At 44.1% G+C, this 18,754-nt stretch overlaps 1 protein-coding gene across 1 annotated transcript in view; it reads left to right on the plus strand.

Annotated features, from left to right (window-relative positions):
* The window catches only part of LOC111646362 (uncharacterized), a 48,823-nt gene extending 31,209 nt beyond the window's left edge, over window positions 1-17,614 (plus strand). The window contains exons 2-3 of the mRNA XM_023395840.2: window positions 6,630-6,746; window positions 16,729-17,614. Coding sequence (XP_023251608.2) covers window positions 6,677-6,746; window positions 16,729-17,225 — 567 coding nt within the window. The 5' untranslated portion in view covers window positions 6,630-6,676 and the 3' untranslated portion in view covers window positions 17,226-17,614. The remainder of the gene's footprint in view (window positions 1-6,629; window positions 6,747-16,728) is intronic.
* The last annotated feature ends 1,140 nt before the right edge of the window (window positions 17,615-18,754 follow it).

Here is an 18,754-nt window from a genome sequence, read left to right on the forward strand (position 1 = left end):
CGTACGTGTTCTTTTATTTTACAGCACAGCTTGGTTGTAGTTAGGGACGGGGGGGAGGCTTCAGTAGTGAGCCAGGCTAGCTGTTTCCCTTCGCTGCCAGTCTTTATGCTAAGCTAAGCTAAGCTAACCAGCTGCTGGCTGTAGCTTCTTCATATTGAGCATACAGACATGAAAGTGGCATGAAAGCTAATATGCTTACTTATTAAAATGTTGAATTCTTACTTTAGAATAAAAAGACAGAATCGCTTCAAATAGTTTTTCGTAGCTTCTGCTTTAATAATTTGATCTGCTCGGCCAACATGAAACCCAGTCCCACAAACAGCCGGTGCGCTGCTTTAGGAACATGCATTCCTTGTTACATACTCAGTATAGAACATCAGACGGCCATTTTCCAACATGTGTCATAAAGTAAAGTTCTCCTCTGACCTGTCCTGCCCTCCCAGTCCTTGTTTTTTCCTCCCCTCTCCTCCTCTGGCACACTCACATGAAACGATGTGACATATACGCCACTTGGCTGTTCATCCAGTTTGCCCTACAGTTCCATAAGTGCACTCATGTTAGCCTGCGCGGCTAGCAGGGCTCGCACTCGTACCCCTTAGAGTTGTTTGGAGCTCGACGCCTCAAACAACTGGAAGGGAAACGACCTTATAGTCTGAGTGGAGTTGTTCAGCGCTCGATGCATTTACCAACACAGGACTCTCCTCTCTCTCTCTGCTACCCACAACACTTCCTCCTCCTTGCATCTATCTTCCTTTCTTCCTCTTTCCCTCCCTCTCTCTCTCTCTGTGAGACAGTAGTCATGTCAGAGTAAGGCTGGCTGAAGCCCTTGCAGCAGTCAGCCTCTTTGATGTTGAGCCCTGCTGAATTAGGCCATCACCCAGCGGTGCTCTGCTGCCTGCCTGCCTGCACACACACACACACACACACACACACACACACGCACACGCTGTACGCTTGCAAGCACACACATACAAACAAAAACAAATGCATGCTGGCAGGAAAGCATGCACATGCAAAACAAAGTATACATGCTGCTACTCACACTGAAGCACACACATGTAAGTAAACCACACAGGCCCTGAATAACAAGCACCAAGTAACAAGTTCCTGTTCTCACTCTCAGTCTCTGACACACACACACACACACACACACACACACACACACACACACACACACAGGATTACACTCATATACTGTAAGTCCTCATTTTCTTCTCCGCACTTCTCTTTTAATAAACATAAATTTGAATTCTTATGAGTGCCTCTCCTCTGAGGACTCTATACTATAGCACATCAAAAAACATGCACACACTGATGAACACACACACACACACACACACACACACGGAAAAATGTAGGACATTCAGAGAGAATTTATTCAAGAATACAGAATACAGGGAAGAATTTATTCCCTTTCAATCTCCTCTCTCCCGTTCGCTCAGTACGCTGGGATGAATAGGACCAAAGTGAGCGAGGCAGGAAGCCTTTTGAATTTCACATAAAAACAGGCTGGTGACCTGACACTTCATAAAATGAACATGAAGTCTTAAAATGGAAATATACACTCCGCGCACAAAAAAGGGAGAGATGAGACAAGGAGGAAATTTCTAACTGTGCTATCCCAAGTTCAGTTCTCAGATCGCAGGAATATATTTAGAAACAGAGTTTTACCAGGTGAGATTGTGAGTGCTTCATGTAAACAAAACCAAAATAATAACAATAATAACTTCAGCACTTTTCATAAAAGAGATGTGACTCAAAGTGCAAAGAAATCTAATCGCTCAATGAAACGAGGACGGACTGACGGACAATGAAAACAGACAATAGAAAGACAGAAGGTGATTAAATATGGAAATGAAAATAAAAACAGAAACCAGTAAGAATAAAGAAAGAATTAAAAGTCAGGTTAAATAATCAGGTTATCAGTCGTCTCTTCTCGGGTTGTTCCGTAGTTTAGGAAACCGTTTCCTGAACATTAAAGCTGCACTCATCAATATTCATACAGCAGAGATGGATTCAGTTATTTGGTGTAACGTGAAGGTCGTCACTCGTAAAGAAGAACGATCACTCATCTCTTTCACTGTTTCGGTTCACTCTCACTTCTCTGTCATCCCTTAGACCAACCTTTAACTTTAACACTTTGTGTTTAATGCTACCATGGTAACACATGCTAAACTGATGCAGGTCCAGGTGAGCGTTGTTCCTGCGTGTCAGTATTGTCATGTAGCACAGCTGATGTTAGCATTTAGCCCAAAGCATGGCCGCACGGAGCCGCTACGCTACATTAGCGTGGACGTATGGACTCTAAGTCTTCAGACCCAGTCGGCACCACCTCTCCCTGAACTGCTCTTTCACTAACGGAGAACTGGACTTCAGTAATCATACACCTGACGATGATGAGCGTCATGTTCACGTAACGTGTTTTATTCTAGATAAAAAAACAAACATGGAATCATGAAACTCTTTGAGGCGTTCGGCGGTTTTTCATCTGACAACATGAACAAATAAGAAACCCGTCCCATAATCCCCCGTCCCGTACTTGTTTGCATGAAAAAAGACAACGAGTGGTTCTGACATCTCTACGTAGTATACTGTAACAACACAACAAACCCTCTCTCTCTCTCTCGCCCGCTCGCTCGCTCTCTGTGCTCTCTGGTGGCCGGGAACAGCCCTGTGGTCAAACTGGAGACCGGCCAGGGATCTTTCCGTCAATTAGTTGATTTTTTTTCCCTGTCTATCTCTGCCGTCAACTCTCTCTCTCTCTCTCTCTCTTTCTGTTCTTCACTCTATGTCTCCCTCTCTGCCTGTCTCATTATTTCCACTGTTGTTGGCTAGATAGCGCTTGAGAACACAACATCCGAATGTAGGGCACTTAAAGAGCAAAAGCTATTTCTTTAAATACGGTTATTAAATAATCGCTCAAAAGATCCTGAGAACTGTATCTATGAAGCGCTCGCAGGCGACTTTTAATCACTTCCTGTTTGTGTTTACTGGTTCGGACGGTCGACTGAAGGTCATGCACCTTTACATTTCTGTTTCTGAAGAGTTGTTGATGATGATGATGATGATGATGATGATGATGATGATGAGTGAGGAGAGCAGGTGCTGCCAGCGCTTCACATGAGACAATAACAACCCACAGTCACACACACACACACATGAAATCACAACACACAGTTGTGGCTCCCTGCACTCGGCGCCGCACACAGCGTGTCATCGCTGCGTATCAATTACACGGGGAAGTGAAGATCTATTTCTAATTCAATCAGTCAGCGCTGGTGTCACATCCCTCGCTCTCTGGCTTTCTCCCTGCCTCGCCCCGCTCCCTCCGCCTCGCTCTCCCATTTCCCCCTCGCTTCACTCTCACTGATGCGTCTCCGTCATCATGGGCCTGGTGGACACGGGTGTCAGGTTTGTGTGTTTGTTTATGCGTCTGTGTGTGTGTGTGTGTGTGTGTGTGTGTGTGTGTGTGTACTTCTATTCCCCTGTGGGAAAGAGTTTAAGTTTTAGACTTGTGGAGAAGTGAGGTAATCCTGGTCTGACCTTGTTTCTTCAGAGCTGGGAGGGTTTTACAGTTAAATAAGCTTTTTGGAAGACTTTCAGACATCAAGTATCGTTCTTAAATTAACTTTCATCCCTTGTTTCTGTAACAAAATAAGACTGTGTCTTCTGACAGCGTTTTCAAAAATTAAAACTTAATTTTCTCTACATTTTTATGTAAAACTTGACACTTACATTTACTTTCCACACCCAGCGACATTAGCTCACCATCATCACTCTCCTTTTAGCTCAGTTTTGGTCTCCAACAACTCCTGAGAAAAGTGTCTCTTTAGCTTCCAGATGCTCGACGACGTTCAGCAGCGGCTCTCTAACGCTCTGTCAAACTGCTGCTGAACACGAGGCTGATGAGAGCAGCTACATCAGATACACCAGATCTTTCTACAGTATTTCTCAAGATACTTTCATATTAGATAATACCCAAGAGTTTTACATCAGAATTTTCAGAACAATCTCAGCTCTTTCTATAACGAGGCTCCTTTTTAACTCTCACTGTGCAAAGACATCATTTGCGCTGAATGCTGAGAAATTGGTGCTTGAAATGTTTTCACCAAAGTCTTATGTTCATAGAAATAGAGCAACATGTGAGTAAAATAGTAGATAAATGTTTAATAAATGCCTAAAATGAAAACTGTCATTCTACCATATTTCAGAAGCCTTCGAACTCCGCCTGTGAGTTACGTACGATCTCACATGAATGAAACAGAAAGTGGAGCATCCACAGATTCTAACAGCATTTAAATCTTATTTCTGCGCTTTATTATCGCGAAGATATTAATGGAAACATCCGTCGACCTCAGAGGGTTAAAAGGTCAAGTTGTAAAACCGAAACAATGAACTGAAAGATGCTAAAAAACAAGAAAAGGGGAGAGTTGAGGGGAACTGCAGTCTCATCAAACACACTCCCAAAGTCTTTGAGAGCAAGAACTTACTGTGGATTCTGTGGATTTGTGACAAATTACACACAGTCATTTGATCCATTGTTATTATAAAAACATTGATTAGTGAAGCTTTAAACTCTCGTTTGGAAGAATGAACGTCAGTCTTCCCTGAGTATGAAGAGTTTATTCTAATCCACCTGCAAAACAAGAATCTTTTCCACGGGCTGCTGCCAGTCACATCCAGCTTCTACATTTCCTCTCATCGAATTGTCAATAAATCCGCAGGTGACATCTACAAACACGTAATCAATAGCTAAATGATTAGAATTAGCAGGACACTGACTCAGCGCAGCGGCGCGTATGAATATTAGCATCAGTCACTGGGAGCGTTGATGCATCTCCAACAACCACTCAGATGATGCTCAAGTCAAAGAGGCGACCACCGACTGAAACCGGCCCCCGGGTCGTCTGTGCGGCAGGTCGTTATGACATCATAGTTAGGTTTTGTTGCCAGGCGACATCTCGTGGTCGTAGTGATGACGACAGGAGCGAAGGGGAAAAGTGTCGGTGACGTAGCATAAAGAGAGACAGAGTCCACGTCAGGTGGAGGAGGAGGTGGGTGGAATACTGTTACTGTAACCATGACAACAAAGACGGTCTGATGTCGAGGGAGCACTTATTTTAACCCAAACCACCATCTTTTCCTGAACCTAACCAAGCCATGACCGTTATTATAGTAACCATGGGGACGGTCGGTACGCCGCTCTCGGTATGTCACGGTAACCATGACAACTGAGGTCCGGTACACCTGCCGCCGTAGGGGCACACTGCCGTGGGTCGTATCAGATGGTTGTCCTGTGTAGTGGTTTAAGTTGAGGAGTTGTTGGCATGAATATAACTGGACGTTAAGAATCAGCTGTTTGTCAAACAGCACATTAATAATCGAGTGAGCCGCCTGCAGCTGGGTTTCCTTTTAATGATATTTTTTACATAAATAAAAGTTATATAAATATTTATAGTGTATACTTTCTGAAGATTTTTACTATTAATTTGACTAAAATGAGTTTTAAATGATTTTGAATGTTTAATTTGTTTAAATACATTTACATACATGCATACATATACACACACATATATATATATATATATATATATATATATATATACACACACACACTAACTTTATATTTTACCAACCCTTGTGTTGCTTTTATGGGTTTTATAATTAGCACTTATTTTTAGCATTTATACTTGTGTGTTTTTATTTAAACCTGTTAGCCCTTTACTGTGTGTGTATATATGGATGTATGTATCTATATGTTATGAATTTTACTTATTACAATTATTTATTATGAACATTATTTATTTCTTTAAATCTTTAAGTATTATATTTATTATAATTTATTAAAAACAGTAAAGCTTTATAACAACTCGAGCTCCCGTCACCTTACCTGTGTCTGCGGCCCCGTTTAAACCTTTTTTATTTATTTAATGATGATTTTATTTATGAACCAACCAGTCAATTCTGGTTTTAATGAGGGTCTTTTTAAGTGTTTTTGAACATCCGCGGTCGCTGCGTGTCCGTGCCCCTCGGATCTGTCATCTTCAGTGTTTAAAGTAATCTGCAGTAAGGAGGCATATACCCAGGATCTGTTTACACACTTCATGTTTGTGTGTTATTTCGCTTGTCAGCCGTCCTTGTGTGTTTTCTAACCGGGGGTCTATTTTAAGTACTGTTTGCCTCTGTCCCGGGTAACCTGCACATCTAAAGGCTTTATGAATATATTTGTTATTCTAAGCAGAAACATTATGTAATGAGGACAGATAGAAACACACAAATGGTTATCGAGCCTCAGCTAATCATTACATCCATTCTCCCCACCAGGGCTCATCTTATGTCACATTCTGGGTACAGTATACAATCAGTGTTTAACCACAAAGTCTCACCAACTTCATTCATGAACACAAACAAACAAACAAACAAACAAAAGTCTTAAAGCTTAAGTTAGACTCGGCCCTTACAGAGGACGTACTCACGCTCTTTTAATGCTGCGTTGTTGTTGTTTCTCCCTCTTGAGAATATTCTCACAACACCAGCTGATGGAAACATATTTGGATTCTCTTTGGCCGACTTTTCACATATTTGTTGATATTTATATTTCTCTCTCTCTCTCTCTCTCTCTCTCTCAGATCACAACCATCTGAACAACGCAGCCTTGTCTCCCCTGGGTCCAGCCATGGCTTTGTCTCACCCTCATAACAACCTGGGAATCGGCTTCAACAAGTACACCTCGCTCAAGGCCGTGGGTGAGTAGGGTTACACACACACACAGACACACACACACACACACACACACACACACACCTTCACAACACTTAAACATGCATTTAATCCAGTGTGACCCTTAGTATGTAAATAATGGATTAAACAAGCTCAGTGTACAGCGGTCAGTGAAGCCGAACATTGTACAGTGTAAAGGAACCTGAGTCGGGACGATGGAAAAACAGAACACGTCGACATACTGCTGCACTCTGAGCGGGAGAGTGGTTACGGGAGAGGAAGCACCCATTAAGATAATAGATTTTTTATGAGTCCGACTCCCTGTTCGAAAGCTGCGACTTACTCCTGATTTCCTCCACCTCAGGATAACTACATTACGACAGTCGTGATGTCAATATTATGACTGAGATATGTCGCTGACAAGACGGAAAGCCCTTCGCCCCAGTTTGAGAAATCTGACTGAATATTTCACTGAGATCCAGTGTTTTTAAAAACTATTAATAAATGATGTGATTTACCAGCAGGATGTGTAAAACACTGCAGCAGCAGCAGAGCAGGGGAAACCAGTCTGTAAAGCTCTGCTCAGCGATCAGGCCGATCACCAGCGTGAACTTTTATTCTGTCTGCTGCAGCTAAATACAAACTTTACTGAAGCGCTGTCGCTGTTTAGCAAGAGATTAGCAGCTACACGTGCAGCACAGCTTGGCTCGGTGTTACTCTGTCCACATGTCCAACAACACACAGAACCAAACCAATACCAAGCCACTAACAGCAACTGTGCGTTTTTACACTAAAACTAATGAGCGACAAATTAGAAAACATATTTATTGTTATTGTCATCAGTCACATCAGACTCTGGTTTCCTGACATGTATATATTTGTAGGTTATGTCATTTTAACTCAGTAAATGATCCGTTTCATAATGTCTCATAGAAATCAGCATTATTATAGTTTGTAAACAAAATAATTATAATAATAATTGTGTTTATGAAGCTCAGACTTTAACCAGCTCTGAAATGTTGCAGTGTTGATGTCTTACCGATCACTTATTTTATTTTTTATTATTTATTATTTCATTTTTTATCTATATTTTTTTATTACTACATCTCATTTTACATCAATGCTTTTAACATGTTTTATTTTCTTTTTATGTCTTCTCATGTGAAGCACTTGGTGCATGTCATTTCCTTTACGAAATGTACTTGTTTATTATTATTATTATTAATTGTTTATGAAATATGCAGAAATGTAACTGAGCCATATGAGCACCTATAGATTTTGTACCACACCTTATTAATGCACTTCATGTTGGTTTTCCTGTGTTTTGATCTGTCACTTAGAATCATTTTAACTCTCTCTTATGATACGAATATCGTGGTGTTACATGATTGGTGCATTAGCTTTATGACACGGGGGGAAGTCCTGTATTGACCAAAGCATTAGGACATTACGATCACTGCTGACAGTTAATGACAGCTTGCCTCTCTGTAAATAGTAATGATAATAATAACGATGTGGGAAGGTTCCAGGATGGCATTGATGACGTAACTTACACAGGGATGGAAACTCAAGTGGTTCAAAAGATGAAACAAAGAATATATGAAGATTATTTACGGATCGTACGGCGTCTAATCGTTTTTAAATCACAGAAAAAGCAGTTTAACACTCCAACATACACAGATAGATGGGCGGTGAGTGACAGTGGTCTGGACAGAGGCAAGTTCAGGCCTCAAACTCGCCCTCTGGCCATACACACACACACACACACACACACACACACACACACACACACACACACACATATATAGGATCTATCATCTGATCACTGCAGACAGAGAAGGACACGGTGACGATGACGAGCAGCGACAGCTCGACACATGAACTGTTCATCGGCACAATATGCAAAGACAGACAGAGCTGCCCATTATAGCTGAAGAGCATCAGACAGAAACTAAAGACAGTGAGACGTCCAAAGTTCAGAGGGACAAAGCTGCTCTGGTTCTTGGTCTGAAAATAATGCAGTTTAAAATAAAAACAGTGGCACATTTACTGCTCTTCTTAATAATCTACCTGATGCCAGGAAGTGGCAGACAGGAGCAGGCGTCTCATTTCTCACCAACAACCGATTGAGCTGAAATTAAAAGTGTCACAAGAAGATTTTAATCAGGATTTTCAAGTTATCTAAGTGAGCTAACGTCAGCTTCATGACTCCGTTGATGACTTTTTAATGTTTCTTTAAAACAAGTATTGTAGATATAGTGAGGAATAATGTAAGATCAGGCCGTCACTGTATTTTCCTCTAATATAACCTTCTGTAGCTTCACAGCTCAGTGTGTTTTCACTTTTCACTTTTCAAGAGAAAAAGGCTAAAGGGTGAAGATGTGCGTGGCAACGGTAACACTATATCTCAGCTAATGTTTGCTGGAGTGTAAACCAAATACAATAAAGAGCTGTTAACATTAGCTTAAAACTCTGTTAGCTTCCAGCTTCCTTAAATACTTTGCAGTTGATGAAATAGAAAGTTTTTCTTTAAGATAACCTTTGATCCTACATGTGTAATAACTGAAGCTAGCAAGCTAGTTAGGCAGACATGCTAACATAATGTCGGAGCAGATAAATGTGCTGTTGTTGTTACTGTTGTGTATTTGGTGTTTTGGTTGGAAGGGCTGAAAAAGAAAAAAATGTGTCCAAAAAACCTCATGAAAATAAATCGTTTTTTAGTAATTAGTTTTGAAGAACCACAGGCAGAAACTGCAGCCATTAAGACGTTTAATTGATGACTCGGAGGCCACAGCAAACTGGCCTTTTTTCACTGTCTTTTTACTTATTATTGGAAACACATTCTCAGCAATCAGCATTAAAATAGAAAAGAGCAGAAAAGACTCAGATAAGACAATGAGAGGAAAAACCGAGGCCGGCAAAACGAGCGACGCAAACTGACTGAGAGGGAGAAGAGCAGGGAAGACAGAAGCTCGTCTCATTATTCTGCTCAGTGAGAGAGAAACAAAGCAAGAAACAGCAGCAGCAGCATCTTCCCCCCCGACCACTGAACGATGAGCATCAGCCGCATTTCACTGAAAAATACTTCAAAATAACAAATCCCTCGCACAGCGACGTGCACCGCTCTCGCTCCACGCCGACGTATTCACCTCCGTCTCTGATGACACGCAGACATGCAACTGCTGCTTTGTTTGGTTTCTGTCCTGTCTTGATCTAATACACACTTCCTGCCATCAGGGACGCTGGGCCTCATGCAGCTAACACCAGATCCCAAACAATGACAACGGCAGTAAAGATAAAAGAAAACTAAAATAATGATCAAAACTAGAACTACCGACTCACAGTTGTATCCCTCCGCCGCTCAGACTAGTTCCAGGTTACATCCCTGTTTATCCAGAGTCAGAGAAAATATTGACTATTTGTAGGTTTTCGGAGGTCACTGTGACCTTGACCTTTGATCTTTGACCTTTAGCCACCAAAATCCACTCAGTTCATCCTTGAGTCTAGATGAAGGTTTTTGCCAAATTTGAAGAAAATCCTTCAAGGTGCTTTCACGAGGCCAAAACTGTGATTTGTGAGGTCACCATGCCCGTGACCTTTGACCTTTCACCCCCAAAATCGAATCAGTTCATCCTCAAGTCCTAGTGAATGTTAGTGCAACATCTGAAGAAGTTCCGTCGAGGCGTCTCTGAGATATCGTGTCCGTGACAAGGGGACGGAGAGACAACCTGAAAACAAAATGGCTGCTGCTCTGACTGTTGCCGGCGGTGGAAAAAAAATGTATCATATAAAATGGAAAAACAATGGCATACTGTCATCCTGTGTATTTATTTTCAATTGTTTTATAATATAAACAATCAATCACCCTCTTCCTCTTGACCATGAACATGTAAATACAGGCGGTCGGCATCAGGTCTGAATCCACTGTGAAATATTTCATCATCACACAGATTCACGTAGTGACAGAAGATTCAGATCTATTTTTAATTCCTCTGGATAATTCATTCATTCTCATTCTCAGTGGATCCGATGCAGGATTTTTAAAGCATTGTTCAACATTTTGGGAAATGTGTATTTTTGTCGAGACTGATTCCATCTTCATGTCTTTCAAGTGAACACAGCTTAGCCTAGCTTAGCCTAGCTTAGCTTAGCTTAGCTTTACATGTGCTGTTAGGTGAAGTTATTTGACAGAGCCAGACCAGCTGTTTCTCCCTGTCTCCACTCTTTATGCTAAGCTAAGCTAACCAGCGCCAGAGAGCTGTCATCCCCACATGCAGTGGTCAAATTTCAATCTGCACGCTGTGACGAACACGGAAACTAAACAGGAAGTAGACCTGAAACTGGTCACTGTGGAAACGGAGCTCCTTCCCCAGGCTGCTCTCTGTCCCTGAGCTGCTGCTCCTCCTCCTGCTCCTCCTCCTCCTCCTGCTCCTCCTCCTCCTCCTCCTCCTCCTCCTCCTCCTCCTGCTCCTCCTCCTCCGGAAAGACAGATCTTTGTTGCAGGCGAAGACCTCACAGCGAACAGTGACCACGGCAGAAAAGAAAAGAAAAGATCATGCAACAGCTTCTTCCCCCCCAGCTGTGGGAATCCTCGACACCCCCAGCCCCCTCCCCTCTGCTCCGTGAGAGTCGATATTTTGCCTCTAAAAAATGAACAAAAAAGAGAAAGAAGCTTGAACCTCGAGTAAATACGTTTCCTAAAATGTCAGATAATTCCTCGAAGCATGAATCGAGGAATAACGTTCTGTTGTTTCTCTCTAAGAAACTGGCCACAGAAACGATCCAATCATCTTTTCACACATGCTTATCAGTTCTCTTGCTGCGCAATAAACAAGACAGCGGATCCAGAGCTGCTGGCCGTGCGGCAAAGTCACGGCTAGGACACGCAACAGCTCGGCCCGGGCGGCTGACCGTTTGCCAGGTGAAACGGCGGGAATCTGGACCGAGCCGCTTCCTTCTTAAACACACTGCAGCGGTTAACAGCTGATGTTTGTTTACTAAAATCTCTCTCTCACAAAGCAAGACGAGGAGGAAGAGGGGAAGACAGAGAAAAAAAAAGGAAGCAGGAAGTACAAAAGGAAATTATAAAGAAGAAAAGAAGAGAGGAAGGGCGGAACAGATCAAAGAGGTCGGGAAACTGCGTGTCAGCAAACCTGCGCCAGGTGTAACAGCAGGACCCGGCGCCAGCAGCTGTGAGGAATCCATCTTAAATAAAGTGAAAGGAGGACAGGTGAAGGAGGAGGCGTCGGGTAAAGACGCTAAAGGTGAGCGAGAAGGTGAGAGAGCAGACAAGCAGAATCCGAGAGCGACAGGAGGAGGAAACAAACTTTGAGTTCACCGGTGTTTTTATTCATTAACCTCGTGTTCACTTGGGCGTCATGGAACTCGGAGCTGTTTTCATTGAAGACGCCGTTTTAAAACACGAACACATACTTCATGTGTGATTCACGGAGCTCGACACGTGCGTCAGGTCTCCAGGAAGGAAAACAACAGGAGACAGAAGGCGGAGGGATTTTCTTGAAAAGGGTGTGAAAGGCTTCGTGCCAGGCAGCTAGGACTCCAAGTTCTGGGCCAGGACAGCCTGAAGTCTTTAATTAAAGTCTAACGATCCAACAGTCTGAGCAGTACTGGAGATACTGTGGAAACATGGCTGTAAAGTTAAATAATATCCGGTGATTGTTTCTCCAAAATCTATCTACCTATAGCGTTTTTAAAAAGGTCAGAGAAGCCAAATTTAAAAAAAAGAATTATGAATCATTTCATAAAATATTGTCATGGAAACGAGACGACGTGTCCACAGACTCACTGATAAGGTTTTTTAGGGACCTTTTAAAGTCAGTGAGATGAAATGAGATATTGCTGCAGCGTGGTCGCTTCAGGTCAACAAACGGGTGAAATAAGTTTTTGGTAGATTTTGAAGACTACATGAATTGGAGTGATCTCAAATTCCCCAAAAGATGTCTTTGAAGATGAAGGCTCCTCCAACTTCCTCTGGTTCAAAGTTCTTTTTTTGCGTTTTTTTGTTGTTTTGCACTTCAGGGTGAGGTTCCTTTATCGGCGCTGATCAGTGGAGAACCTGCGGAGACTAATGAGGTGAAACATACCGATGTGGCTCCTGAATTTCTCTTCACTACAGGGAGGTGGAAACAGTGTGTGAGAGTGTGTGGATTCTCTCGCAAGGATGTGATTTTATTTTATTTGAAACTCCAAAATCTGCAGGACTTTCCTGACTGGAGAACATCAACACTATTTTAAATCCCTGCTCTGGAGTTTCCGTCTGAATCACCACAAAATATGAAGAAGTCGTGCAAACCGAGACGTAGAATATTTCAATCTGATGCAATACGAACATGGCATCTGGGGTTTTTTAAAAATTTCATTCACTGTAAGACGTCACACGGCTGCAATGAAGTGTCGAACAGGCCGTTACAGAACACGCCGGCATGGAGAACATGGAGCAAATATAAGAGCAAAACCAAGTGTTTAAGAGGTTTAGAGCAGATCAACAGACAGTATGTGGTCACTGCACATGCTGTCCACACTTTAACGTTACACAGGGACTGCAAATGAATTAGATAAAAATAAACAGGAGGTTGTTACAGGTAAGTTAGTAAATGCACAGACTGAAATATAACAGAATAGAAATGACAACCCACACGCCGAAAACCACCGGAAAGCAGAGAGATCACTGGAGGAACAACTGTGTTTTAGTCCTGGTTCCACTGTGATGTTAAAACACATTAAACTCAGCAGGTTCCTCCACAATAACTGCTCAAACATTATTAAATGGCATTAAAAATAGACCGAATAGAATTCAGTGTGTCGTCAAACTGTGAAACCCTTCAGAGGGCCCCGACTTATGCAGTTATAATGCAGTGGCCCAGATTGGGCCCACGGGCCTCGCTTTAGGCAGCTGCTGGATGGAGAGCGAAAGCTGATGTTGGTGAAGAGTATGAAGTGGAAGAGAGAGAGAGAGAGAGAGAGAGAGAGGGAGAGAAGCAGCAGATGGAGAGTCTGTGAAATGGAGAGGAAGGCACATAAGACCGTCACCGAGGACTCGGCTGTCAGGTGCTGCTGCTGGCGACGTGTGGAAACGCACAAGCGGACGGCAACAGCAGTTGTTGCGGGAAGAAAAAGGGGCGTGTTTAATTCATTGTTTCTGTGGCGGCCCAGATTTTGTTCCCGCCCTGTCCAGAGATTCGGAGCAATTTAGCTTCGAATCCCGACGCCGCACCGTAGCTTCACGCCAGAAGAGCGACGCCGTGTGAAAGATTGAAAAGCGCCTCCATATAAAACATTTCCCTGAGAGCCTCGGGTTGAACATCAGTCAGTATTTACAACACGCGTGTGTGTCACATACTGTACATACACATACACATACAGAGGCTTATTCCCTTTTCAATGAGAGAAGAGTGTATGCTAATGTTTTCTTTGTCACACATGTACACACACACACACACACACACACACACACACACACTAATCCTCGACTCTTACAAAATTTAAATTAAAGCAAATCAGTTCCTTTATTCATTCCCTCGTTCCTTTTCTCCAATATTGAGACACCGTATTTTTTTTTCTAAAGGAAAATATGCCTTGTGAAATAGGCCACTTTAATTGCTCTGCTATTTGAGTGATTAAAGTGATTAACTTAATTATTCTTCCTCTGTTTCCCTTCCACGAGTCCACAGCACAACGAACTTGTCTCGACCTGTCGACGCGTTTTTTTGATAAGTGATCACATTTAACCTCGTGACATTTCCTATTGCTGCTGCTTTTAATGTGAACCCGCCGCTCACCACTCCACACTGCTCTACAGAGAGAATAATTACAGTATATTAATACATTTAACGGCTGCTGCAGAAACAGACGGATCCTAAATAGGAGGAAATACGGGGTCTGATTGGATTACAACTTTTAACTGGTTTTCCTGGCAGTGGAAACAGTTTGAAACATCTAATATCTCTTATTAATAAAACCAGTCTCTATGTGAAGAAACCATTAAAGGTGCTGTGTTATGTTTTGATCCGGTCAGGCCGACAGCGCACTGCACACAGCTCAGTGGCGTCCGACACGAGGAGCGTGAAACTAAACCACAAAGAGCCGAGGCAACACTCCAGTGTCAAACCACACACACATGAACACACGGAGAGGAGAACAAAGCTGCTGCGACACAATCTGCAAGAACGAGTAACTCGAAAACACACACACACACCTGCTCACAAACCTACAAACACACCACGGCCTGCAGAACCAGGAACCGAGCACCTGACCGAGAGACGCCAACTGTGACAGCGGGGTTCCTCTCCGCACAACAGGCCCCTCCTTCTGCGTCAGGGCGTAACTGGCGGCAGGTGTCGACAGGTGTCGGACTCCCATTGGAGAGACAGGTAAAGAGAGAGAGAGCGAGATAACATTTGTGAGGAACAGCAGCTGTTCACACGACGGCTTGTGTCATTTAAACCAGGACTAGTACTGAAACCCTCGGACCAGCACGGAGGGATTTTACAGAGGGAGGAAGTCCGGCTCTCCTGAAGCGGCCCGGAGTCACACAATGGACCCACGTGTGAAGTGTTCAATAAGCAGTTACCAGACAAGTGATAGCGCCGGACGGCTCTCTGACATGTGTGAATGTGAGTCGACTCCTCCAGGTGTTTTTCTTCTGGAAACACAAACATAAGAAGCTGCTCTCAGTCAGACTCAATCAGACTCAGTCAGACTCAGTCAGACTCAGTCAGCTCCTGCAAGAGACTGGAAACCACTCGGCAGCAGGAACACAGGCCTCTGCAAAAGTGTTTGTGGTGTTTCTTTGTACAGTAACTGAATCCCTGAATGTTTATAGATTATGCCATTAGTCTGATTTATTTTCTCTCTTCCCACATTCAGTGTTTTGTTCCACTTGGGGACATCTAGCGTCATCATTTCAAAATGTCTGATAGATATTATATATTCACATAACAGCATCTTCCTTCTCAGAGGGGAGTCCGACCTGTTAGATAAGCCCAGATGTTCACACAGCAGTCGACTAATAAATAACCTAAATACGCTTTTATCAGATTTATAATAACAACTAAATATGTCTGGTATCCTGGAAACACCAACCTCCCGTGTGTGTGTGTGTGTGTGTGTGTGTGTGTGTGTGTGTGTGTGTGTGTGTGTGTGTGTGTGTGTGAGTTCCTGATTGAGCAGAACATGATGTTTGTGCGACCGTGCGTATTATTTCCTAATTTGGTATCTAACATGGAGAGAGAGAGAGAGAGAGAGACAGAGAGAGAGAGAGAGAGAGACAGAGAGAGAGAGAGAGAGAGACAGACAAAGAGAGAGAGAGAGACAGAGAGAGAGAGAAAGAGAGAAAGACAGAGAGAGAGAGACAGAGAGACAGACAGACAGAGAGAGAGAGAGAGAGAGAGACAGACAAAGAGAGAGAGACAGAGAGAGCGACAGAGAGAGAGAGAGAGAGAGACAGACAAAGAGAGAGAGAGACAGAGAGACAGAGAGAGAGAGAAAGAGAGAGAGACAGAGAGAGCGACAGAGAGAGAGAGAGAGAGAGAGGTGTAGTGGATCCTGCAGGTGTCTTATTGTTTAGAGAACAAACTTCCCTTATAAAAGCCGAGAGAGATGAAGCAACGTTCAGGTGTGACGGCGAGAGGAGAGTTTTCCCTGCAGCTGGACACCTGCGTCGTTAGACGTTGATATTTGGTTGAATGAAGGCTGCAATGTCAGGTGACCATAACTCGGCACTACATTTTCTTCAACCACTGAACTAGCGTAAATTCCTACGCACGAGCTCACCTACAGAGCGCACTGTATGACGCCGCAGGTCAGCTGAGTGAACCAGGAAGTGCTCCGTGCTCCATAAGAGTCAAACTAATGTCTGTTTTTAACCATGAGCCAAGGATCATATCTGACTGATTTTATCATTAATCACTTCTCATTGTTGTGATTTAATCGTGACTCTGTTCTGCTTTTCCCTCCTCCCCTGTTTCTCTGCCCCCACCCATCCTCCAGACACGGCTGCGAGAGACTACTACAAGAGCTACCCAATGGTAGATTACACCCATCGCCAGTCCCCTCCCACTTTCCAGCCGATCAACTTCCACCCCAAAGACAAGCCCTTCCTCCCGCCGCCCGACATCCACGCGCCGCTGGCCATCACCATCAACGCCTCCCAGATCCCCAAGCCGAAGATCTCCAAGACCAACACCCACCCGCTCACCTCCAGCTCGGCCTTCAAAGTATGGGACCCCAGCAAGAGCCACGCCCCGCACCAGGCGGGCGCCCACATGACCCTCCAGGGGCAGCAGCATCACCCCATCCAGCAGCAGCAGCATCAGCCGCTGCACCAGCAGAACAGCCGTCGCCAGGCCTACTCCAACAAGAGGCAGTTCAGCATCGAGACGCTGCCCGAGCTCTTCTCGCAGCCGCTGGGCTACGGCCACTCGCCACACATGCACCCCAAGCACAAGGGACTTCCCACCAACAGCAAGACCGAAGTCACCGTCTGAACGTGGCGGTGAACGGGTGAATCAGACCGAAGAAGAGGAGACAAAAAGAAACAGAGCAAAGTCGAATAGGGAAATGTTCAGATATCTTTTTATATCCACAGCCGTAATGGCGAGACGGGGGGGCGAGAAATATCGTATCTGGAGTTTTTTAAAACTGCATTTTCCGCATCACTGTTGACAATACTGAGAATAACACGAGAGATATCTGTTACTTTTAAGAGCGCTGGATCCGAACGGCGGCAGACGAGCTGTGAAGGCGGTGGACTGGCAGGAGCTGGCTGTGACTCTTTGAACCCGACGGCTCTTCTAAATAATTGAGTGGCCTCTCAGTGTGTTGGCACAGCTCTGTCCTCCTTCTCCTCTCAACCCCCCCCCCCCCCCCCCCCCCCCCCACCACCCCGCACCTCAATGACACCATGCGCAAAAAGGTTCAAATCCCTTCACTCAAGACACTATTTAACGCACAAACGAAGCCAGACTCGGAGGCTGTCAGTGAGGCTGGGGGCCTCCCATCAGCAGAGACAAAGCCATTGTGTTGTCAGCCTGTTGCCCTCCAGCCCTCCGCAGAGCGAGATATCAGCCTGGCCATTTATACCAGGGAGGAGGGGGGGGGGGGTGTTCATCTCATTCCAGGGGCAAATGAGATGAGAATGATCTGAACCATGTTGCACACACACACACACACACACACACACACACACACACACAGCTACATAAGGTTCCCAGCAGTGTCGGAGAGGCCGCTGACACACAAACAGAAAGTCTGGAGTGGAATAAGTGAGGAGCTTTTCTTGTTTGTATCTGTAGCTGCAGCTGCTCCCGGCGACTGCAGATGTTTATACCTCTAAAGGAAACCCCTGGATGTTTTACAAAGGTCATCACAAAGTCACTGCATCCTCCCTCCCTCAGTCCTCACACTGAGCTTCAGTCAGATGAACATCAGTGCTGCATTCAGTCCTCAAACATCCACTTCTAAAAACAAACAAAAAAAGATGGTGTGCGTCTGGATGCAGGAAGAGAAAACAACGGCGTGTTACCAGGAACACCTTCTCCCAGTATGGCTCTGCCTAAACACAGCTGTTTGAGGTGTGTGTTTACTGCTGCGATGCTAACACAATCTGAGAGGCTGAACCCCCCCTGTCCCTCCCCCGGTCAGTGAGACGCTTTAACACCCGCAACTACTCGACTGAATCAAACACAGCTCCGGCCTTTGGAGAGGGAACGGTCACATTTCTCATTTTAAATGTGGCTATAAAATATTATTATCTATTCACACACTGCAGTAATTTTTCAGTAACGAGTGTTGTCAGGGGATCCGGCTACAATTTACGGCAGGGGCGCACACACCTGCAAACCTCCGCAATTACTCACAACATGAGAAACAACGCGGCCAGTGGAGCTTCTTGGTGATGATTTATTTCACTTTGATGATCAGAAAAACAACGTTTTATATAAACAAATCAAAACAGCATGTTTAGCTTTTCCTGCTTTCTTCTTCTACTGCGTGCTTTCAATAGATTTGTCCACAA

Source organism: Seriola lalandi, unplaced genomic scaffold (assembly GCF_002814215.2).
Source record: "Seriola lalandi dorsalis isolate HSWRI2012SDOR001 ecotype SW California unplaced genomic scaffold, Sedor1 jcf7180002054969, whole genome shotgun sequence".
In the NCBI taxonomy this organism is placed as follows: domain Eukaryota; kingdom Metazoa; phylum Chordata; class Actinopteri; order Carangiformes; family Carangidae; genus Seriola; species Seriola lalandi.